General features: G+C 41.5%; 2 protein-coding genes across 5 annotated transcripts in view; one reads left to right on the top strand and one right to left on the bottom strand.

The window, feature by feature from the left end:
* Positions 1-1,100: 1,100 nt before the first annotated feature.
* On the top strand, positions 1,101-15,809 carry SAYSD1 (SAYSVFN motif domain containing 1). 4 transcript variants are annotated; one of them, XR_013956507.1, is made up of 6 exons: positions 1,101-1,302; positions 1,399-1,541; positions 5,569-5,674; positions 5,962-6,055; positions 7,813-7,936; positions 15,758-15,809. XR_013956507.1 is itself a non-coding variant. In XM_080614539.1 (2 exons), exons 1-2 carry the CDS (start codon positions 1,141-1,143, stop codon positions 1,690-1,692), a joined length of 456 nt encoding a protein of 151 aa, XP_080470665.1. In that variant the 5' UTR covers positions 1,101-1,140; the 3' UTR covers positions 1,693-2,630. The 4 variants fall into 4 exon arrangements, 1 of the variants encoding a protein (XP_080470665.1); XR_013956508.1 differs by lacking the exon at positions 15,758-15,809 and adding an exon at positions 10,889-13,162; XR_013956509.1 differs by lacking the exon at positions 15,758-15,809 and adding an exon at positions 8,051-9,453.
* Positions 6,154-25,177, bottom strand: part of GLP1R (glucagon like peptide 1 receptor) — an 85,907-nt gene continuing 66,883 nt past the window's right edge. The window contains exons 8-13 of the mRNA XM_080614538.1: positions 21,901-21,961; positions 17,650-17,719; positions 16,863-16,951; positions 12,438-12,576; positions 11,494-11,535; positions 6,154-6,814 (exon numbers count right to left, since the gene is read on the bottom strand). Coding sequence (XP_080470664.1) covers positions 6,647-6,814; positions 11,494-11,535; positions 12,438-12,576; positions 16,863-16,951; positions 17,650-17,719; positions 21,901-21,961 — 569 coding nt within the window. The 3' untranslated portion in view covers positions 6,154-6,646. The remainder of the gene's footprint in view (positions 6,815-11,493; positions 11,536-12,437; positions 12,577-16,862; positions 16,952-17,649; positions 17,720-21,900; positions 21,962-25,177) is intronic.

The following is a 25,177-nucleotide window of genomic DNA, read 5'->3' on the forward strand; positions in this document are numbered from 1 at the left end:
GTCATTCATTGTGTCACTTTTTGCAAATTTGGAAGGTTGAAAGAAAGTTATTTTGTAACTGAGCATAAAATAGGCATTTGAAAAATTATTTGGCTGGAAAAAAACCCAATTTTTTCCACATTAAGATAACTTAAGAACACCCAAATTGATTTTTATTTGACTTCTCATATTAACTTCTGAGCTGACACATGCATGAGATATTCAGCCCTAAAGGCCACTTCTGAGAAAGCTATAAGTAACTGGAAATGGCACTGCAGGATGAAACTATGTCTCGTGGCTAATCATTACTGCTGCAGAGTGATAAATATTTCACTCCTGAGGCTAAGAGCCAGCTCCGGTACATACATTTCTATTTCTTGGCTGTACTAATAGCTGAAAGATGACGCGACAGAGCTGGTTTTCCTGATTTTAATTTTTTGTTTAAAGAGAAAGCGGGATGAACTGGTGTGGTTTTAGCAGACACCCGTGCCAAGGGACACTGGAGATGCCTCCAGGCCTGCGCTGGAGGAAGCCCACCACACGCTCCTCCACAGCCAGCAGCAGGTGGCCCAGGATAAGCTGTGGCTCCTCTCACCCCACTGAGCATGGGCCTGCTGGCCACATCCAGCACATGTGGGTGCCCTTCACGTCTTCCTCCTTCTCCTCCTCCTCCATGCCAACCCTGCCCAGCCTGCTCAGCACAGCTCTAAAACGACCACTCCAGCGCCCAACACAAACCCTGCTGGTCACCCTGGTTGCTAATGCCTCGTTCATATTCTCCAGGTTTTGGTCACCCCATGCTTCCTTCTATCCTTTCCCTTTTCTTTTTGGTGTCAACATTAGTCATTAAGGTTTAAATACGAAAAAAAACCCAAAACAAACCATAAAAGGGCAAGGCCTTTGGTAATGTACAGCTTTTTTCCAGAGCTAACCGGCTGGCTCCACTACCAATTCTGAAAATGACGGGCAGAGCATAACCTATTGTCTGTGGGTCCCTATAACGTAGTTTCGCCCCTTCGAGCGCCCCCGGTTCCGGCTCAGGCGTTCCCGCCCCTGTTTCCACCCGACTCAGCCCCACTCTGGGTCCGCCCCGCAGTCGCGCTCCTCGGCCCCACCCCCGAGCGGAGTCGCTGCACGGGCCCTGCGCAGGCGTGGGCGGCCATGTCTGCCACCGTGGAGCGGCGCTTGGCCCAGTTTCGCGCCGCCCGCGGCTGCGCCACCGCCTCATCGCGCCCCGCGGAGCCGCCGAGAAAGGTCACGGCCCCGGAGGCCGGCGAGGGACAGAGAGAGGCCGCCGCGGCGGGCCCGGGTGGCGGCTGTCAGGTGAGCGCTGAGGTGGGAGGAGAAGGAGAGGAGAGGGGCGGGGCTGTGTGGCGTCGGGTCGGTTCCTGACGCCGCGTGTCGCTGCCGCCTCTACAGGCCCCTCCCGGGGAGGCGGTGGCTCCGGTGTCGGCGAGTCTGCTGCTGGTGCTGAAGGTGCTGCTGTGGGCGGTGCTGCTGGCGTTGTTCGTGGAGCTGGAGCTGGGGCTGCCCTACTTCGTCCTCTCCCTGCTCTACTGGATGTACGTCGGCACTCGCGGCCCCGCCGAGCGGCGGCAGGAAGAGCTGAGTGCTTACTCTGTCTTTAACCCCGGCTGCGTCCCCATCCGCGGGACGCTGACCGTCGAGCAGCTGGAGCGGGAGCTGTATTACCGGCCAGCCGCCGGGAGGTAGTAACTGGCCCGGCTGCCGGGGACCCCCACTATCTCCACCCCCCCGTACAAGGGACCTCACGTTATTTCTGTGCAAAACGCCGCTTGTGCCTTTTTCCTGGCGGGGTTTCCCCAGGCCGGGCCGGTCCCGAATAAAGCCGTAGCAAAGTGTGAGCTTCGGTCTGGTTTCCAGGGGCAGCTGGGGCTGGGCAGCCGGCAGCAAACCTCCCTCGTCCCCGGGGTTGTGCTGGTGGTGCAGCGGTAGGCACGGCCTTTTCAGAGCAGTGAGTGAGCCATCTGGTGAATTTCAGCTCCTGGTGATCTTTGCCACTGGTACAGGAAGGCTGGTATTTGACGGCACCTTTAGAGGAATAGACAACTGCTTTTCTTCCCAGCACTAGCTAGAATCCTCTTTCTGAAGAACAGATGTGAAACACTATCTGTATACCTAACATTGGGCGATGCTTCTGTTTGCACTCATGTCTTTCATCTAATACAAACATCTGGTTTTAATGCAAGTTCCTTGTTTGCTTTATGTTAACAACTTTTATCATAGAATCATAGAATAGTTAGGGTTGGAAAGGACCTTAAGATCATCTAGTTCCAACCCCCCTGCCATGGGCAGGGACACCTCACACTAAACCATGTCACCTAAGGCTTTGTCCAGCCTGGCCTTGAACACCGCCAGGGATGGAGCATTCACAGCTTCGTTGGGCAACCCGTTCCAGTGCCTTACATTTATAATGTAAGCAAAAAAGACATTATTATTCCTGGCATGTACTAAAACACGGGAGTTTAACCATCATTTTGGAAGAAACTTAGGATAAGTGTGTGGCAAATATGGAAAAGAGTCCCTCAGATGGAAGGGGATTTGCTCTGTCATTGGATACAGTACTTTTAGCAGAGCACAGTTGATGGTGCTTCTCTGTACCATCCCAGAACATATAAGGTGTTCTTGTATGATCCACTGGTATTTTTAATACATATTTTGTTAAAACAAATCATTAAGTCATAGTGAAGAGCAGCTGGTAGGACTTGTGCCTCTGAGGACTGAGCTGAGTCACAAATTGGTCTTTCAAATCTTGTTTCCTTATGACTTTTCTAATGTCACAGTTGCACACAGTGTTCACGCTTGACTTACAACAAGTTTCTTTATTGGTTGGGGAAACTAAAGGAAAAGTTGTTTTGAGTTTAATAGGACTGGAAAGAGAATAATAGATTAAAGCACAGGTAATATGTTTAACACTGCCAAGCATCGCTCAGTAGCTTTTCACAGCACTCTCTCAGCTTCTGCATTGGTCTGATATATAAATTCCAAATGTTGCTACTTAAAGCTGAGCACAGAATTTTGGGATTTGCACATATTTTGCCATCCTTTGGTTATAAAAACCTCAAAGAGTTCTCACTCTTCCTACCAATTCCTTCTGACTCTTTACAAATAAAATGCTGCATTTTGGTTTTGTTTAACACAGCCCTTACAGATTCAAAAGCCTCTTTGGACATACAGTTGCAAATACAAAGCTTTATTTCCTTAGAAGAACCATGACTGCAAATCTTTCCATTCTTAAAAAGTATTCTAATTGCAGAGTAAGTAGTAGTTGGGTGATACTTAAATACATGAGTGACAGAATTTAAGTTGAAACTTTATTCACAAGGATAAAAATAAACATCAGTGTAGTGTTTAAGGGGAGTTGATACTCTGACATACAGTTTGATTCTGTGAATGTTCTTCAAAACCAGGAAATACATGCAAATAAATATTAAATACAAGGTGATATTCATGAAATTATAAAATTATAGCAGCAGGGCTGGAAGTAAAGTTTTAATTTACTATAAACTCTAGTTATGGCCACATGAATTTATAGACTCTTCTATTTAATGCTTTGTGAAACAAGTTACCACAATAAATGAGCATGAAGCTGAAAGGCGCAAGAAATGAAAATTCACACAGTTCATCTGCTCCAGTGCTTTGTGTTAGGTTTGCTTATTTCATGATACTCAAATCACATTATAAATTCTGAAATGGAGACAGTTTGAAAAATAACAAAGGCTTGCAAGAGGTTTTATCAAAGTAGGGATAAAGTATGATGGAGAAATTGGTATTTAGGCCTTGCTGAAAGTACACAAGTTCTCAAAATTAATTCTGCTTTGGTGGCAATTACTCTCACTGAGTCGTTCCCTCCCTTGGAGGGGATTTAAAAAGGTTTGAAGACATGAGAGCTTAATCAGAGAGGTGTGTGGGGGAAAATCCGCTACTACCCTCTGCTTGGCTAAGATCTCACTTTGTCATCTTATTTTTTCTTGCATTCTAACAAGGCAGAAGTTTTGACATCTGGCACTGGAGCTCTTCTTGTAGGCCCAAAGCCCTCTATTCTTAAGTGACAGGGAGGGCCAAGAGCTTTGTAACACAAAAGTCCATCAAACTGTTGAAACAATCTTGTGACAGCAACTAAGTACAGGTTTGCCACCACGTGTGTAAATATTCTCTATTCCTATGTCAGTCCTGTTTCATTTGTTATGTGTACTTTTTCCAGCATAGTAGTGAGTTAAAACACTTCCGTAGCTTCCTGTCATAGCAAAACTATCATCTTGCTAACTGTTGCACAAGTAGCAGAAACTTTTTTTCCAGGTTTGCACACAGCTAAGCAGGACCCTGGAAAACTAGCACCTACTCTTGAATATTCATGAGTTAAATTATTCCCTCCAGTGTGCATTATCATACAACTGTAAATTTCATCTGTCATCATGCTGCCTTTTCACCTACCAGTGATTAACTTCATCAGGCTTTTCCCATTCAAAGCACTCAAGGGTAGATGTTAAATAGAAACATCAAGCATAGTCTTTATATACAGGAAGCTAATTAAGTTGTAGTACAGCAGTTAGCATACACATGTGGTGCTCAGGTATTATGTTGTATTGATGGTCACACAACATAGAAGCTGGTTACTCAATTTTCAGAAGAACCTGAGGTGCTTCATTCCAAGGTCAGCTCTGCAGCCAAAATTGGGAATGGAAGCCTGGAAGTGGCTCAGGTTGAAGCCATCGTGCTAAAAGTACATAAGCCAGCCTGAGAACTGTGGTGGATTTCTATAAACATGTCTGATTTCCCCCCCTGGAGCTCAGTTACAAGCATTATAGAAGAAGGTAACATATCCTTTCTAATTCAATTCTAACCTGATGATTGCAAAACTAATCCACCCTGTTGGCAATCTGGATTCTAATACAATGATTAAATAATCCTATGCAAAGCAATCTAGCTTCAGGCAGGAAAGATACTGAATTATACCCCAGAATATCCAGTTCACTTTTTTGGCAACAAAGGCTGTGAACACAGGTGCAAAGAGAAACTTGGAAATATTTAGGGTTTTGGTTAGTTGGGTTTTTTTTGGTTGGTTGGTGGATTTTTTGGTTCTTTGTTCTTTTGGTTTTTTTAACTCTGCTGAATAGTCTTAACTGCTGTACCACAGAAGTTACTTACTACAAGAAATCTATGGATGGCGATGTGCTCAGAGCTAGTCTTTGGCACCTTGCCTCTTTGTTGTAAAGGGAGCCCGAATAACAGCTGAGTAAAGATCTATAAAACTTGCTGTTAAGTGATGCAATGGATCACATCCTGATTGTAAAGGTACCGCTGGTTTTCCTCAGCAACTCTAGTTAATATGGGGGGGGGGGTGGGGGTGTGTGTGTAGATGTATTCACTGCCAGAGCCCTAGCATTTTTAAGCAAACAGACAAAAGCCCATTGAGCTTAGATAGTGTTTTGGGGGGTATTTTCTGAATCCCGCTGATGGCAGGCAGGCTGGAGAGGAGGAAGAGGATGAGGAGGGCAGCCCAGCCCAGCATGGGCAAGCGGGCAACGGGAGCTGTCCGTCGTGCTGAACCCGCATCCGTCCCACCAGCCCAGGTCCAGCGCAGCGCCTGGCAGGTGTCGCCTCTCTGGAGAAAAACAAGGCTGGAGGAGAAAGAAGAGCGAGCCTACACAGTGAATTACCGCATCTTTTCCAAGTAAGTGAATTCTGCTAAGAGCAGCTGTGGCCACAAGCTGACTTCTGTGTGCTTGCACCCACAAGAAACAGAGTGTAGCTTAGAAAGAAAATGTCCTCTTTAACCACAAGTCACTCTCCTGTCCCTGCTAACACCTGTGTGCCAGGTCTTTTACAGAGAGCCCATGTAAAAACAAGGGCTGTGCATTGAGGGGCTATTTCCACCCATGTCAATAGAGACAATTGCACACCTATTAATAGCAGAAGAGGCCCCTACCACATACTTGGTTTGGTTTATTTATTTTCCAGTGAAGCTTAAAAAGATAATTCAGAAATGTATGCCACACTACCTGCTGTACTGATAGACCTTCACAATGCTGTTCTTCACCTACCCAGAAAACAGGTAAGCATCATCTTCAACTTTTAGCTTTGGGAAACTTTTACTACAAAACTGATTCTTCACAAGTTGTGTCTCACTAAGTATTGGGGTTTTGTTTGGGGTTTTTTTGGGTTTTGTTGTTTGGTTTGTTTTTTTTTTTGGGGGGGGGGGCGAGTTTCTCTCCAAGTACTGGTGCTACACCTTACCCTAACCCAAAATGTCTAAATGTACTTTTTGGCAATAATCATACTCTGTATTCTTGTAATTTAATCAATCACTCAGCTTGCCCACTCAACAGTAATAAGCCATTGACCCCATGGTTTGAGACTGGATCAATGCTATGCTTAAGAGTTTTGGACACCTGGAGGCCTTATGTGCAAACAGAAAGATCTCTTTTAACTTACTTTAGACGTGATCAATTTTTCCTCTGATGTGTTGATTACATTAGCAGATTGCTTTCCCTAAAACCTTTGTCCAGCAGCCTGCAGGCAATAAGCAGCATATACTTAAGTTTCTTGCTGGAGATGGCATACGTAAGCCACTTGCTTGGGTATTTAATGGGTTTCAGTTATATTACACAGTTCATTGTTCTCAGTCTATTCACCTGCAGAAATCTTAGCTGAACGTGGCATGACACGTGGCAGCATAGACAGTACTGCCTACCGTGCCTCCACTACTGATGCTGTTGGCTGGACACTTCAGAGGTTTCATACTGCTGTCTCTCTGGACATAGAGATGCTCCAATCTCCAGCGCTCCCAGCTTTTCCGAAACTCCATCTGAACCTAACAGAAACAAATAAGAAAACTAAAGGAATGAATACAGGACTTCAGGTCTTCATATGACTCCAAAAAAAAAAAAAAAAAAAAGAAAAAGGAACAAGATAAAAATAAAGATACCATACTACTGAGAAAAGCTGGCAATGCTTCAAACCTGCAATATTATTGCTTCAAATTATCCAATTATCTCATTAGTCCATTATAGGGTATTCCATGTTTAAAATAATGACAGCATTCACTTTTACTTGTAGAAATAAAGCTCCTTTTATGCACCAGGAAATCTTACCTTCATTATTTTATTCTAAACTGTATTCAGCTGCAATACTGAATATACTCTATGCCCTACCAGTACTAACAATTAAGTTGACTGCTTATCAGCCAGGAAATGACTGAAAAGACTAACTTTCTGCTCAGTACTGTCACCACAGGTATTCTTAAGGGTTCTGTTTTAACTTTTGGTTTGATTTAAACAGTATTACATATTGGATTATTTTTGTTCTTTGAATATATACAGAGGTTTTTATTCCATAAAAAATAAAAAATCTATTTAGAATTGAAAAACCAACAATCAAGCACATTAAAGACTGTACTTTCCCCCTCCTTTTTAAATAGCAATTACAATATCTTGTTCTAGATACCAGCTTTTTTAAAAGCTACCGAATATGCTCATCCAGTCACAAGTTCTGGGTTAAACTGTGTAACCTCTGTACTTATTTGGAAGTTTATCCAGGGTCTTGTAACTGCTAAACAAGAACAGAATTTAGGTCTTCCTGTTCCATGGGCAAAGTTCTTGCTATTTGACTGAAGTAAGAATCTCCATTAGCTTTTAACATATTAAGGCAGAGGACACAAAATGGACCCTTTTTTTTACTCCAGGGAAAGGCAGGAGTACAACTACAGTAATCAGTTCATTATGGTGTGTACTTTAGTCTGGAAGTAAGTTCACTATAAGAGGGCCTCTAAAGAGAGCCTTCTCTGGAGAGTTCCTTTTTGTTTCCTTGTAGGGTCTGTTACTGACCACCAAGAGACTAAATGGGTTGATGGCTGTTTCAGCACAGGCTTGTCATCATATCCAGCTTCCTGAAACCTTTATTCTCAGAGGGGAAATCTCCTAGAGAACCAGCTGTGGTATGTCTGTCTACTCTGTTTGTTCATTGTGAAATAGTGAACCTGGGAGGCCACCCTAAAAAAGGAGCAGAACCTTACACACTCTTATTGTCTTCCCTTGGTGGTTACTTCTAGCAGTGGCAGCTCTGGACTACAGCCCTTGTCCTGAATAATGTCTTGGTGGGAACCAGCTGCACCTCTGCATTTTTGATAATGGAATCTGTTTCTCCAGTATCACAACCAAATGGGACAGAAGGAAAGATGCTGAGAAAGATCCTTGTATTTTACCATAACTCAGGGTTTTTGTGTCTAAAGCTGCACAAAGACACCAGAAAAAGAGAGTGTGACTGGGATAGCTTGGCACAGAAGAATGAGGGACAACAGCGTGACAGAAAAGGAAACAGTGAAATGCAGGGACCGTACTATCTGCAGGAGAAGAACTGACTGTATTACCACCCCAGTACTTGATACCTTTTGAGGGCATGGAAAGTAGTTGATTTAGTAGTCAGCACTGTGAAAAAAATAGTGTAGACATTTACAGGCAGATTCTGAAAGAAAGCATGAACATACTTGCTGACTAAGTCAATAAGCAATAGAAATAGGTATCTTAGGATCAGTCAAAGGGAGGAAATGAGTCTTCAATCTGGCTGGAATGACAGGCTGTATCCTAGAGCTACAATACAAATAGCCTGCAACACTGAGATGAAGTGAATGGGAAGACCTGAGCAAAAGACTATAGGAATGGATCTGTCTTAGGAATTGATCTGAATGACAGAATATTAGTTTTCTCTTTAGAGGATAGGAAAGAGGTAAAGAGCAGCTCTGCTGTCTGTGTTGAACTGAGTTTTGTCTTAGACTGTGAATGACCAAGAGAATAAGTTAAGAATTATTTTCTGAAGAGGCAGTTCTTGAACACAGAAGTAGATCTACAGATCTTTCAGCAAAATAATTAGCCTAGTGACTTCGAGGTGTGGGTTAGAGGCCCCAGAAATAAGCTCTGCATGGAAAAGGGAACCATGAACAAGGCTCCCACAAGAAAGGCGAAGGAAAATTTTTACATAGTGTATTTTGAAAGAGAAAGGGAAGAGGTATGAGAACTCAGAAAAGATGGTGCAAGGAGCAAGGACAGAGAAGACTTCACATAGACAGCAGCTGATTGAGCTTAATGCAGCTAGTGGGCAAGGGTGTTGGGAGTGTGGCAATGAATCTGTACTCCAATTACAAAAAAAAAAAAAAAAAAAGCCTTCAGCAGAAAAACTCATCATAGTGAAAGGAAAGTAGGTCTGAAATGGGATAGAATGGAGTTGGTGGGGGAGTTCAATGGATGGTCTGTATAGAGAATGAAATTAAAAGAAAAAGAGAAGATTGGGCAGTAATTAAAAAAAAAAAAAAAGTCAGGAGTCCTGGAGTCAGGGCAGATTCTTTAAAGTAGAAGAGTGAAGTGTATTTCCATTGCAATAGGAAGACCACAGAGAATGAAACCTGAACCAGCTTAAGCTAATTCAGGTGGAAAGAGGCAGCATCTCTGTGGTTTAGAATATTTCTTACAGAAAGCAACTCTAATTGCAGAAAAACTGGCCATATTAAGGCCATCTTATTTTGCAGATAACACTGGTGATCAGACTGGCAATCTGATGAGACGCTGCTATTGGCTTCAGAGCAGTATCAGAGAAAATCCTAGAATCTTTCCAGTGAAATATGACTGAAATATGAACATACTTTAATGTTTTTGCATAAGTAGATACTAGAAAAGTATATTAATATAAATTCTAACTTTATTTCTTGATCTAGCACCAGAACTTGTAAAAAACTTTCATTCTGTATGGTTAAGGAAAAAAAGAAAAAGTCAGTAAGTCACAGACAAAAATAAAAATATAGACCATATTGCAAACAAGGGTAGTCTTCAGGCACATATAGTCTGTCAGAAGAAAAACAGTTTTTCATTTAGCTTAGAAAAATTTCTCATATAGTTTAGGAAAGAAATAGAAGAGCCTTGACCTAATCAAACTCTTTACATGGATTTATTTTATGGATGCTGATGACTGGGCTTGACAAAATCCTCCTCCTTTCTTTTAGCAAGGGTTGGAAAAAGCAAAAATAATTAAGCCTAGACTGTCTGCCAGCCTTTTGTGAAGCTGAGCTAACACTAACACTGTGGTTAGATTTTATGAATTACTACAAAGACAAGAGAACTATAGCAACAAGAGATTTGGAGGATCTCTTAGAAATGTAGGTAGGCTACTTCACAGAAAGTTCCCTCAAATGAAAAAAGCCTATGTGTTTCAGGGTTTGTAATAAAGTTTGGGCTATGATGTAATTGTGCCCTTGTATCGCATGGAGGAAATGACTGATTGGGCATAACTCATGAGAGGCCTGGCTGCAGCTGCATAGGGAATGTATGAGCAAAGGCCAGAGTGCATCAAAAGAAATACATGATGCACCAGCAGACGGTGCTGCATTTCAGGATTAAAGTACACCTGTAAAGCTGTACAAGGGATTTGAAACAAATATTCTCCTATTCACACTTGGGCAGAGCCTGCAGCTACGCACCTCTGACTTTCATAAGCAGTACAATTAACACATCAGCTTAAACAAAATCTTACCCACAAACTACAAAAGTGAGCAGTCTCCTGAAGGGCTTAATTTAGAATGCCTGCTGCTTTTCTGTTGACTTCAGCCTGGCCATAATGACATGAGTAGAACATTATTCCATTGATTCTAATTCCTTGGTGAGGCTCATCTCTCAGTAGGTGATTTTGAATTACCGTGCCATGTTTAGTAGACTTAGTAGACTAGATTTAGCATGAGTGTAAAACACATTGATGTGCAGTAAATTTATTAATGTACTGCCAAATTAGTAGTGTTTGCTTGCTTTGCAAACCTGGCTGCTGAATGAATAATAATAATCACCTGCAAGGTAACATGAGAGATTCCCGCAGTAGTAAATCAGAAAAACACTCCTTCCCTCAACAGGGCTGGGATTCATCAGAAGCCATAGAAGACGGTACTTGCAATCAATTAACTCAAAGCCCTAGCTGCATTTCTTCTGGACATGCGGGTGAGCTCACCACTCCATGAAGTTTGGTTTGAATGAGAGAGCAACAATGTCTTCAAGTAGCTGGGCCACAAGAAAAATCAGACAAAAAACCAAATTGTACAGGCATTAGCCAAGAGGACTCCCCAACCTCATCAGTCTTGTCTGAGCTGAGTTCTCAGAATAAAACTGGCTCTACTCCCACATTCCCCGAAACAAGCAAGTAAGAAGGACTATGACACAGATTAAGAAAAGCAGCTATAATTCTTAATAAAATAAAAGCTTCAGCAGTGCAAACTACACAATTGTGAGCAAGACAATTTGCAAGATTTCATGTCTACAAATAGTGGCCCTAAATTATACTGCCTGAATTCCTTCCATAAGCATTTGTCCGAGGAGTTATCCTGTGTAGCTGTACAGAGGCAGGTCTGTAAAACAAGTGAAAGTCCTGAACAAGGCCAATTTAGCAGTTCAAGATCATTTTCAATTTTCTTTCCCTACAGTGGATGCCGATAAGGCAAACTGAACAACTAGTGTGTCTTACCTCATTATTGATGAAACAGTAGAGAATTGCAACCATCAGCCCCTGAAATCAACAAAAAACAGAACAGCAGTGAGCAGAGCAATTCCCTCACTTTGCCAAACAAACTTGCAGAGGGCTAGAAGCTCCACAATGGCATGTCTCATACAAGACTGAAGGATGGAGACAATCTCTGGTCCCTGCCAGCTCTGACGGCAGATGAGAGATTTGACCAAACTACGTCTCAAAGTGCACAATACTGGGAGGAAGATGTTAATGTTTCTTCAACCTGTTATTTTTTTCTAAAGATATCTTTCCCCTTCTTTTTCTTTACCTGGTTTCAAGTTATAAACACTTTGTAAGTAAACAATTCATGGTGATCTTAAATACAGTTTTGTGCTTGATAAAAGGGAATGAGTGGGTGAGCAGAGAAACTAGAACGATTCCTTTAGCAAGGAGACTCTTGAAATGGCCTTACCTAAGGCAAGAGCTGAAAAAAAAAAAAAAAAAAAAAAAGAAATCACAGTAAACCTACATCCTCCTCATATGCAGTTACAGCTGTAGACAGTTACCTCTTACAGCACAGATTTTCCAGGGAGTATCAAAAACACCAGAGAAAGCACAAAATCTTCTTTCAGCAATGCCATTATACAATTACAGGAAATCACAGGCAATTTCATTATTGCCTTGAGGTGTCCCATAGGAAGTAGATATTAATACATGGATAGGAATACCAGTTTATTGTGGTCAATTTAAGAACATTGAACACAAGAGTACATGACACTAACATGTAAGTTGGCTATTAAAAATTAGTCCCCATATTTTCCCTCCCACTGTCATAATCCTGTAATATCCATCACTAAATTGAGCAATATAAAGAACAGGGAACATGCAATGAATGAGAGAGAAAGCAGGTCCCCAAAGAGCAGTTAAAAAATATCTTATGCATATGGGCACGATGCTGCTACCTGGAAAGAAGCAAAGGAGAGTTCAGTGAAAAGCTTCACAAAGCGCAGCATCCCTCTGGCATGCTCATCAGTAATAAAAGCAAAGATGACTTCATGGGTCCCCAGCAGCGGGATCAGAGTCAATGTAGACTTGGCCAGCCTAAGATCACAAAGAAATAAAAAAAAATAATGCCACTGAGTAGATCACTGTTGATCACAATCACTGGGAGTCACAGTTTCTGCGTTCTACTTCTGACACAGTCAACGCTGGTAAGTCACTGCACCACTTTGTGTTGCAGGGTCCTCCCCAAGAGGCTGCAGGAAAAAGAAAAAAATCCCTCAAAATAACCTTAGTGGGTTTCCAAATGTTTTAACTGCCCCTGCCACTCACTGCAGACCACTTCTTGCTATGAGCAAAGGTCTGTGTTTGGCTACCGGCTGTAATTAGAATCACAGAATAGTTAGGGTTGCAAAGGACCTTAGGATCACCTAGTTCCAACCCCCTGCCATGGGCAGGGACACCTCACACTAAATCATGTCACCCAAGGCTTTGTCCAGCCTGGGCTTGAACACCACCAGGGGTGAAGCATTCACAACTTCGCTGGGCAACCCATTCCAGTGCCTCACCACCCTCTCAGTAAAGAACTTCCTCCTTATGTTCAATCAAAACTTCCCGTTTAAGTTCGAACCCATTACCCCTTGTCCTATCACTACAGTCCCTAATGAAGAGTCCCTCCTCACCATCCTTATAGGCTCCCTTCAGATACTGGAAGGCTGCTATGAGGTCTCCACGCAGCCTTCTCTTCTCCAGGCTGAACAGCCCCAACTTTCTCAGCCTGTCTTCATACGGGAGGTGCTCCAGTCCCCTGGTCGTCCTCGTGGCCCTCCTCTGGACTTGTTCCAACAGTTCCATGTCTTTCTTATGTTGAGAACACCGGAACTGTACACAATACTCCAAGTGAGGTCTCACAAGAGTAGAGTAAAGGGGCAGGATCACCTCCTTCAACCTGCTGGCCATGCTCCTTTTGATGCAGCCCAGGACACAGTTGACTTTCTGGGCTGTGAGCACACACTGAAGCTGGCTCATGTTAAGTTTCTCATTGACCAACACCCCCAAGTCCTTCTCTTCAGGGCTGCTCTGAATCTCTTCTCTGCCCAACCTGTAGTTGTGCCTGGAAAATCTTTAAAACGCAGGAGGCCACATGCTTTCTTGTACTTGAGATGTCTTCTTGTGTATCCTTTTCCTAATTTGTAAGCAGGAAACCTACCTTATTGATGGCCTGAAAGATAAAATCTACTAATAATTGGAATATTTTAAAAAAAAATCTTAGCAAAGTGAGGAGTACTTGCTATTCCTTCCCACCTCTGTGGTGTGTTAAATCTTTAGAACACTGTAACTAACTCTTGTTACATTGTAAAAGCAGTTAAACCATCTTAAAGTGAGTGATAATGCCATGATTTAAATGGCAAGTTCAAAGACACAGCTAGGAAGGGAAAAATGACAAACCAACCTGAAATAAAACATTTCTCACCTGAGAGAGCAATGCTCAGGGATACAACCACGGGAAAACATTCATGAGAATAGTCCTGAACTCTCTTTTGATAGACATACATGCTGGCCACCCAACAAGATAATGAAAGCACCCCTGGGTCTTCCGTTAAGTTGCTTTCTCCTCAGTCAGTGCCCATTCTGTACTGCTGCATGGGGTTACTACATACCAGGTATAAGGCTCAGACTGATCAGACTGGGAGAAGAGATGTGTGATTTTGAGCACTCCTCTGAGTGGTGTGAGTCAAGGTCCCTATTCATAGCCTCGGGCTTTGGTACAAGAGAGGCGGGGGCACCCTTGGCTTTTGGTGTCTTTATAGCCAACTTCCGCTTTCACTGCTGCCACAATGCCTCCTCTTATTCTATCCACTGGCTTGCCAATGTCTTTGATACACAAGGACTAAAGGATGGTGAATCGAAGTAACTATTGAAATTCAACAGTTTACACATACAGGTAAGCAGAAATGCAGATCTATAGCAGAGGCAGACAAATCACTGCATTTGGGATAATAAGCTTGTTTAAATGAGCAGCTTACCAGCAACTCCTGTGATGGAGGCTGTGCTCCACCACCACCTGCCTCAGATAGAGGTAGAAGCAGGAGACTGATGCTGAATTGGTTCTGGAGAAACCGCCTGGGTAGAAAAAGAGAGTTGTGCAGGAGCACAGAAATTCCCTGGTTTATTTAATGAATGCCATTTACTCTAGATGGGATACTTGGAGAGCTCTGCCTTAAACAGGAAACCATGCAAAGTCTATGAAAAAACTTCCTGGATAATTAAGACCTCTCTAAAGAAAATCTTTTCCCTAAACAAGGCAAAAAGTTTCTTCACAATTCTTGTCCTTCTATAGAGAAAAGGGATTTGCTACCATACTGAATAGTGAGCACTCTCTCTTTGTCAAATGAATGGGCAACAGGAGAGAGGTGAAGGAAAGACTAGCGTGAGAGCAGAACTTGTTTCTCCTTAGCTTAGCTTATCTTAGTGTTTTACTAAGGCACCTAGACTTGTCTTTGCTTAAAATAACACATTCAAGCATAGCAGTTCTGTCTTCTCTCCCCCAAAAATCTTTTCCAGTGTTTTTGAGCATAAAAGAAGGAGGGGAAGGGGAATTCTGATACAGCAATCTCTGACTACTGGTCTTGTTATTGCCAGAAGTTTACCAATGACTTTCTCCAAAGCTTCTGGCTATAACCACCATCCTCTGGACAGACCACCAAGACTATAATCTTCATCAGTGAAGAAGGCTTTGTGCTTAGTAAGTCCTTTCTAATAAAGATTTTTGAACATGCAACATGAAGAAATCAATGAACACACACCTCTGAGAAATGGCTCACTTGCATCAGACCTTCCTGCTGCCTGCAGAAGTCAAGAGGGCACAGAAGAAAGCCCTCCCTGTACATTTACAGTCAGACTTGTAAATGGTTTCAGGCCACCAGAACTGGAAAATCCCCCCCTTCCACCACTCCAAATTTTACCCTGGCGTATAAAGATCACGTAGTAAAAAATTCCCCAAAGAACAGGCATGAAAGCAGTGCCCTTTACTCTGCTTTAAGCTCTAAAGTGCATTAGGATTTCAAAAATTTCACATGAGGTAAAGGCGGCAGGTAACATACAAAGGCAACTCTATTCTCTGATGAGAATGCACCAAAATACACACATGTCCAGCTTAGAAGACTGCAGCATTGAAATACCAAACTTTAAGTCAACCAGCAGTAAAGTCCAACAACCACAGCACGTAGCTCCAAACTGGTTAATTCAATAGCTAACTAGTTATTTCTACATTATTTTTCAGACTGCAGTACAAAAGTATTCTCCAAGATGCAGACATGAGGGATGTGACCACGAATCTCAGCAAGGTGATTAAACCAGGAAGGATACAGACTAACATGGTGAAGCCTATAAAATAAAAATTGATCATTTCTCTGATAACCCTGACATCTCTTTTGAAACATCCTATGCATTCAAGACTGAAAGTTTGTTCTTCTTGCCAGTTGTTATTGGGACAAGGAGTAACACTCAAAATTACCCATCATGCTCTTCATTGAAGAGAAAGCCTCAATTTCTATAAAACAGTAATAATAATATAACACTCATTTTTTTCAAATTAGGATAGAATAGATTGTCTCATTTGGAAGGGACCAACAAAAATCATCTAGTCCAACTGCCTGAGCAATTCAAGGCTGACAAAAAGTTAAAGCATGTTATTAAGAGTATTGTCCATATGCCTCTTTAACAGCTTGGGGCATTGACTCAGTCTTGAGGAAGACTGTTCCAGTGTTTGACCACCTTCTTGGTAAAAAAAACACTTCCAAATGTCCAGTTTAAACCTCCCCTGACAGAGCTTTGAGCCATTCCCACAGTGCCTATCACTGAATACCTGTGAGAAGAAATTAGCACCTCCCTTTCCACTTGCCCTCCTCAGGAAGCTGTAGAGGACAATGAGGTCTCCTCTCAGCCTCATTTTCTCTGAACTAGGCAATCCTAAAGTCCTCAGCCACTCCCACGGGACATTCCTGCCAGCCCTTTTACAACCTTTGTTGCCCTTCTGTGGACACATCCAAGGACATTCACATCCACTATTTGCATATACTGCAAGTATTTAAAAAAAAAATCTGCCTAATAAATATTCACCCAGTATTATGGAAGACTGTAAAGTGACAAACTTGGCAATCAAGCCTTCTGTTTAGAACACCTGCCCTGGCTTCACCAGCAGGTTTTTCTGGGGTCTGACTATCCAAGCAGCCATACAAATGTGTGACATCACACCTGCGCATTACTCAAGAGCTGTGATCTTTAACCACTTCTGTCAATTCACTCCTTTCATGTACCTCTTTGTCCACCATTTGTCTTCTATTTTGATGGGCACAAAAAAAATGTCAGACCAATATTTGACATACCTGCATTTTATGTCAGTTTTGCACATCAAATTAGCCTGTAGTTTGGAGATGATGATGCATATCACTCTGATAAATATCAGGAAATTTACCTGTAGAAATAAAAGAAGGATTTATATCAACATCAAGAAACACACGTTCAAAAAAGGTGGTTTGCAGATGCATGTGTAGGTCCCTGTGTATCCTACTATCCTGCAGCTGCAGAATTTGCCACAGAACTCCTTGCTAAGGTATTATACTCTGAAGATACCCTCTGCGAATGCACAAGTCACCTTAAAAAATATAGGCAGTTCACTAAACAAAGCAGGAGATCTCACCTACATCTCTGGGGAGTGAGATACAGTAAAGGTGTCTCTGTCCCATTTGCCTTGTCTGGAGGTCTGAGACTGACACAGTATTGTGGCTGCAGAATGTGGCATTTCTCCATAATGCCACAATTTGTTGCACTTCTGTAGCCCAGTACCCGGAATGTTATCTTCTTCCTCCCTGAATTACCTGCCATAGCTTCCTGTACACGAGGGAGTTAACTGTATTGCTGCAGTATGCTGTTTTGTTATCATGTGCTGCCACTACATGTGTTGTGTCCAAATTAAACAAACAAAATGCTAGTTGGGAATGCCAGTGACAGAACCCAGTTTGGTTTCATAAAAAATCACATTTCTGAATTAAAACGTGAAGATCCTCAGAGGTTATTAGCCTTTGGACATGCACAACAGCCATGTACATATCTGCTCTTTGTGCTCTTTTCTCATGGAAATCTGCCAGCTTGCTGCATGTGCTCCATACTCACCCCAATGGCAATGAGAATGGGCAGCCTGATGATCAACCAGTAATTCATGTTATAGTTTCTGGTCCAGCAGCTAGAAAGGTGTCAAAAAAAAGGACACAGGAAGAAGAAGTTTCAGTACATCGCTAAAATCTCCCACTTTTCATTCTGTCACAGCAAGGCAGATGGAGAACAATACTGAGGACTAGATACCAGGAAAGCACATCATGCTGACATGGAAACAGATACAGCTGCTTCTAAGAACCAGTGAATGCTTTGTACTACTGAAGCTATCATAATCCATCTGGATACTACTCACGAACCTTTCTTGTCCACTAATGGCTATGAATTATCATCCATTAATTGTGAAGATTTACTCCATTAAAATCAAGGTCAGATTTGTCATGTGGCTGAAAGGAACCTGAAATGGGGGGAACCTGTTTGAGTCAGACCTTTCCTGCGTCATTCCTATTCTCCTCTTTCAGCATTATCTTTTACTACTTTTCAGTCTCCACTGCCAGGACATCTTATTTAACTGTTTGTTATTACATTATCCCATACCTACCATCACTTTTCTTATATGAATACTTAAATCAGTCATCTATTTTATTTGTCCTTATTTTCAAAAAGGACCTACTAATTTCACCCAGGAGAACGTAATTAAGGCAGCATACTCCTGTTCCTTCAGAGTATATCTACAGGTTTCAGGCCCAAATGGAGTTTTAAATGTTATAAGCAAGTAAAATCAAAGATGGGAACAATAGTTCCCAACTTTTGTTGGCCAGCTGAGCCCTCTGCCAAGTAACTAACATGCTGCATGCTTCATTCTCCCTGTAAGTCTCATTTTAGCTTTTTAGATTCTTGCGTTGTTGAGCAATATTGGAGAACAATCACAAGAAAAGTAATACCTGAAAGCCACAACTTGGGATCACTGGTTCAAAGTGAACTTTACACTGAGGGGTTTATACATCTAGTTCTTTAAGGTCCCTCCTTGGCCACAGCCTGCCCCCCTGATTGTATGATGGGTCTAGGTGTTGGGGCAGTGTTCACATACCATTTCACTTGCTGCTGCAGAGACAACATTCTTAATATTTTTATGAAATAACTTTGTTAGCCTCTTGCCATATTGGTCAGTATTAATCAAAAAGCAAGTCATCAGTAAAGCTAGCAGGTTTCTGAGCTACACGGTCTGTAAAACATAAAAGTATGCAAACAGTACTACAGAAAACATAAGTTCCTTCACAAAACAAGTTTTTCTTCATCTCCAAATCTCATCTTCCAAAACATAAATATGCTCTATTTTCCTTAAGGTTTCTTAACAAGATTGTGAAACTTCAGCTTGGGGGATGTTTGTGGAGAGCAAACCTTCCCCAGCCTTATAATGGGACAGTCAACTTGAAAGAAACTAGCAAGCCATGCCACACATGGTAAGGATCCATGTGCTCACATCCTAGACAGGAAAACAAAGCAACTTGGCGATGGCAATTCCATATTCCCTGGCAGGCACTGCAAGGCTGAGAAGGGCTCAGGATTTCATTTTTCCTTTTAATTTCAGTTTAATGCATGTAACAAACATATTGCAAACAGTAGCTCCACAACCTACAGTTCAACTGTACTTTAAATACTGGAGAAAAAAGGTGTACATACTGTGTACAGTCAGCATACCTGAACTGGAATCTGAGTAACAGAAGAACTTCTTAAGTGGTACACGTGACTGGGAGCCAGCTTCATGGAGCCTTTTAATTAATTTTATTTGAACCCCTCAAGACAGGCGGGATAATAGGCATGGCTGGAAGTGAAGTTCTAATTTTCTCACTAGCTGCAGTGGAAGCAGAGGCAATTTTAACATTTCCTGATAATGACGGAGGCTGAGAAATGATTCTTTACATTAACTCTGCTACGTTTCTGTGTGTATTAATTTGCTTCCTGTGGCACAGAGCAGTTTTAGCTACTTTTATATTTACATAAATAAATGCAATAAAAATGCCATTACAGCCCAATTAATGAAAGTGTCCAGAAAATGAAATTGATAGATCTGTACATGATTTCTTGTCCATTTGTGCTTTCTGGGATTGCCACACTGATATATTTATCAACATCTATTATGTTTGGGATCTAGCCCTGCAGTTTGCTCAGCACCACTCAAAATATGCTTGGCAACTAATAGCCTCAGAGCTGTGAATGGAGAATTGGTCCAGTGAAATAAATGCTACTGGGAAGTTTCTGCCTTTGCTTACCAACCTAGCATTCTTTTTCTAAAAATGAAACCATTGAATTTTTACCTTGAAAAGTTACAGCTGAATGGGTCAATTTTTTAAAAAGACTGTAGGCTCTCTTGCTCCCATAATTAATTGCAGATAGAAATAAAGATGTGTAAGTATCAGCTCTTTAGGCACAGCCCAATAACTAAGAAGCACATCTTGCCTTTCATTTTACCTTTAATGGAGACAAAGTCTTTTTCAACAGCTTACTTTTTAACACACCAATTGCTTTGTAAAGGAGTTTACACTTGCACATACACGTAAGGAAAGAAGGAGCCAGCCTGCTAGTAAGTCTTGCAGGCTTCAGTCCTTCATTCAAATGGCTACATTCATAGGACTGCCTCAGATTCCCAGCCCTGACCACATTTACTTCCAGTTATTCCTCATAGCCAGGGAAGTAGGTAAGTCACAAATGAAATCTACAGCCTGCTGCACATCCCTGGTGACAGCACTATGGCAAACAGCACGAAATATATCCCTGGCTGCTCAAGTAAATGCCTGCCCAAGGCACAGAAATCTTGCCTTTCAGAGAGGCTGCCGCATGTGGTTATTTATTGCTGTATTTTACAAATATTTATACAAGATTTAGAAAATTCAATAAGGTGCAAAATTGCCCCTTTTAAGGTCCACTGAAGGCAGTGAGTGACAGTTTTTCTTAATAGAAAACATAAATCAGATCTGAGCACCGCATAATGTAGGAGGCTCAGCATGAGTACTTTGAATACATTTTCTACATCAGTGGGAAGATATGACCATGGAACATTGCCTGCTCAGAGGCTGCATGTTCTCTATACCTATTCTGATAGTTTCAACAAAACTTGCGCTACATCAGTAGGGCCACAATCTTGCTACAGAGTATTATCAAGTCAACCTTGAAAAGGAAAATCAGAAAATCCTAGCATTGCTTAAGCAAGGAAAAGGCAGTTTTGACTTAACTGGTTCAGTATTATGAAAGGCACTGAAAAAAAGCCGGTTCTTAATACTCACAACAGAAAACAGTCTGGAGCTGGCTCTGAATTTTCACATTGCAGCATGTCTCCCACAATGATTGCATTGAGAGAGGAAGGGAAAAATGACCCACCCCACACCTTACCCAAAAAAAAGAAAATAAAAATGATCCTCTACAAAAGTGCTGACTGGGTTGTTTGGAAACTGAGTAAGAGGAAGACCCAATAAATAGTCCATTTAAAATAAAAAGGAAATAGCATAAAGTTATTTATTTCATTACAAAGAAAGCAACCCAAATATTTCCAGGCAGTCGCAATCACTGAGAAGAGGAAGCCACTTTCCTCTCTTTTGGGTTTTCTTTTTGGTAGCTGTTTTGTTTGAGGTTGTTTTTTTTTTTTGGTTGGTTATTTGGGGTTTTTACTTGTTTTTTAAACTGTAACAAACTACAATGCTATTTGGTACATAAAGCATTTATAAAGGTAAACTTTCAGATTAGCCAGTATGGATGAAAAGTATTTTGTGTTTTGCAGCAGTCACGTGTGTGGTATAGCTGACTTTAGCAAGATTAACGTAAGCAGACAGAGAATGTGCCTTTATTTTAAGAAGATCTAAATAATGGAAGCTTAAACAAGAACAAGCAATCATATCTCTGCTGCTAGGCATAAGCTAACCACCATAAATCGCAGGCAGAATCCTGTGGGAGGTTTTTTGCCTTCTGCTGAAGCATAACTGTAAAGGCTACTGCCAAAGGCACAGTATCAGAAGTGGTCTTGGTTGGGTACAATGACTTCTACTGTTGATACTGTAACTACAGAAAAACAAAACATACCTTTCCTTGACCTACAAAAGGATAGATTCATTCAGACATGCAGAAAATTCTGATCAGAAACAAACATATGCTCCTTTCTGAAATGTTATGCAAGACCTTCAGACAAAACAGAAGCAATTACGTGAGGTTTCAGCACATTGCCAAAGCAAACCACGCTGAACAGAAAGCAAACGATGACCTGCCGATGCACACATACAGCACAAATGAGACAGCTAGAAAAATCGGAACTAAACCAACCCCTCATCTTCATAAAGGTACTTGACAGTTCCCCAGAGGATAACAAACAGCATTGGCACACCTGGGAAAAGAGGAGACAAGGTTGACGCTGCCATTAAGAGACAGGTAAAAGCACAGAGGAGAACAATCCTCTCTACCCCCCACAGTAATGAGAAACATGATTAACTGGTGGCAGGGTTGCAGCTCCTACCCTTTGATGGCCGTCAATGGTGGGAGGAGGAATCTAACCTGCAAGTAAATAATGCCAAGTAACTCATTTTGCCTGGGCCCCCACCTAACGCCTAACAGGCATGAAAAATGACTAAGAGACAATCACCCCCATACTCAGCATAAACCAGCTTTTCTGTTTCACAGAGTGGCCAAGGGAACAGAATTTCTGGAAGCTCTGCTAGCCTCCATATTCATGCTAGGGAGGAGTGTGGTGTGCTCCCAAACCCAAACCTTTACATCCACATTTCTGCTTGTGGTTAAGCACTAAGCTCAGGCCATTTCTTGATATTGGGGCTGAGTGTGTTCCAGCTGTACCTCTGATGGCAAAGGGGATTGTGGGCACATGACGCATATCATGTGTGTTCAGGCCTCCCCTGCAGAGAAGTCCCAAGTTTGGGCTGCAGTACTGGCATGGACTTGAGTGGCTGCAGCAAAGACAGCTGATGCATTTGATCTTGAGAAGAGACTTGGTCCTAATGCTTTTCTGACAGTGCATGTGCTACAGTTGGTCAGTTTATCTGGGGTGTAAAAGGGAGAAAAGCCAAATAAGCTGGCAGTCATTACTTGCTTTAAAATATCAAAAGCTCTCTCTCAAAATAATTCATTTCATTTATGAAATGCCTAGGTCTTGAAAAATAAGTTTAAAGTGCATCTACCAACCAATACTCAATATAGGGAATGCCAAAAAAGCCCACAGGTAAGGAGAGCAGGTTGAGACTCAACGAGCACAATAAGGAATTTCTCCCTAAGGATGGATCAAGATGGTCTAATTCCTCCATGTACCTCCTTGGATAGTGCCTGATGCTATATGTACATTGGATAGGAAGGGCAAAATTTAATGTGCTTTGGTTTTGCATTAAGAACCAGTATGGCAAGGGACCATAAGAACATCGAGTGTAGCAGTAAACTCTGCACAGGGCAAATACACACTTCCTGATAGCAGAAGTCACAGAGAAACTGCTGATCTCCTGCCATCTGAAGATCTACAAGCAGTATCTGTACTGGAAAAACCTTCTGTACTGTATTCTTTCTCTACTATCAGAGCAACTAAATACTACAGACGTGAAAGATAAAGTATTCTCCTTAATCAGAGAAAAAGAAAAAATAAAAAAAAAAAAAGGAAAATAAAGAGCATCAAGAAAAAAATACCAATTACTAGAAAAATAGTAAAGATAATGAATTGAGTAGAGATTATTGGGGCAAGTGGTTGAACGTTTTACATAGATGTACCTGATACTGACAATACACAGTGTTTGGGGAGCAAAGTTACTGAGAACTCCATGCTTCTTTGATAGTGACATAAGAGATTAAAAACAGGCTCATTGCAAATCACTTACAAACACAAATGAGCCTTTGTTTCATAGAAACTAATTATAGTTTGAATTATTCCTTTCTTGACTTTGCTGAGAATTAAGACATATTAATATAAAACTTAAAGGGTAAGACATGAATGCTAAGAGCACAAAGGCTGTATGTCAGTGGAAGAAACTTATACATCAAGTGATAACGATAACAATTTGTGGTTATCTCCATCTTCTGGATATATCAAATATATCTCCATATGTAATCAAACTTGACATTTGTATTGAAAATCTATTATTAACATTATATTTCACAAGAGCCTAGATAGAGAGAGGCTGGTGTTACTGAACTGCATCAGCCTCCTGCTATGCAAATGTTATACAAATTAATAGGCAACATGTACAAGGTGACTTGTTCAACACCCTCTACCCACTCCTACATGTGATGCAGGCCCTTGGTGCCCTGGTATTGTATCACTGTCAGTCACATTATTTTCCATGCTAGCCATACACATTTTAATCCGAGACACCAAGATTTAACAGTGCAATACATACTTACAAGCTTTGAACACCAGTGCAAATTCTACATGGACACCATCTGAGGGCTACCAAATTCACAAAGCCTTGTCCTGAGAAATGTGTGTCTCTGAAAACTGCATGGGACACTCTCTCATTAGATAAGAATACATCAAATTTTCCAAAGCCCTACTCAAGATCTAAAGAGAAGACTGCCCCAAAAACATCCCCTATTCCACCTCAAGTCTGTAGAAATCATTCACAATATCAATAGAGAAAGTCTGCAGAATCTCTGCAATACCTGTAGTTTGCAAGGATCACTGAGGCTCTCCACAGATTAGTTTACAATCTCAGTACCTGATTAACCTGCATTAACTGCCACAAATGTAAATATTATTCTGGTTACTTCACTCAGTCAAGAGAAATTTGGCTGGCTTGAGCAGGGAGCTGCATACAGCTCTTTGAATAAATTCTACAGATGACTATCATCTCCAACTATCAATTCAGACAGAAACCTGGACTCCCAACATGCAGCATTTCAGTTTCAGTCCTACACCTCTTTTTCTTGCTACTGCTATTCAAAGAGTATCAGACATTTCAGAAAAAACTGTGCCCATTTATGGGATGCGTTTATTTAAGATACAGTCTGAACTCTATCTGGTTTTGCTTTTTGTCATACAGAAAACTCTGAGATTGATCTTTCTGACCACAAAAAGGCCTCTGAATTCTGGAAATAGTAACATTTACTTTCATCTGTACTCCATCATTGCTGAAGATTCCAGAAACTGCAACAGCCTGCTCATAACAGCCTCTGCCATGTTAATTCTTGCAGGCTGACAACTGACTAAAGAATTTTGAGCGCTACATGGTGATTATGAAATCTATCAAGCGTACTAGGAAATAAGCATGCCGACAGCTCAGGTAATAAAGTTCAACTTCAAACGACAGGGCATCTGAATTATAGGCTATGATAATAATACATATTACAGACAATGGGAAAGTAATGGAACTGCCAAATCACCATCTTAACTGCATAAATAAGCAGCACGAACTACTCATCTTCACTCTACCTTATATAATCTACACCTGTCCAGCTGTCTTAATATTAAGAAAAAAAAGTTTTAAAACTGGCATTATCCAGAATGATAATAGGATGGGGTAGGCAAGAGAAGAAAGCTGTGAGAAATTATGCACAGGAACCACTGTTTGGTTGACATTTCCACAATGCTCCTCTGTCCCTAATTAGCAGA

The sequence above is a fragment of the Psittacula echo genome (genome assembly GCF_963264785.1).
Source record: "Psittacula echo genome assembly, chromosome: 4".
NCBI classification, from domain to species: domain Eukaryota; kingdom Metazoa; phylum Chordata; class Aves; order Psittaciformes; family Psittacidae; genus Psittacula; species Psittacula echo.

Bases quoted from the DNA above. Each gene is read 5' to 3' on its own strand.
- SAYSD1 (XM_080614539.1), top strand. From the start codon at position 1,141: ATGTCTGCCACCGTGGAGCGGCGCTTGGCCCAGTTTCGCGCCGCCCGC. The intron at 1,303-1,398 runs GTGAGCGCTGAG...CCGCCTCTACAG, and splicing joins GCCCGGGTGGCGGCTGTCAG to GCCCCTCCCGGGGAGGCGGT.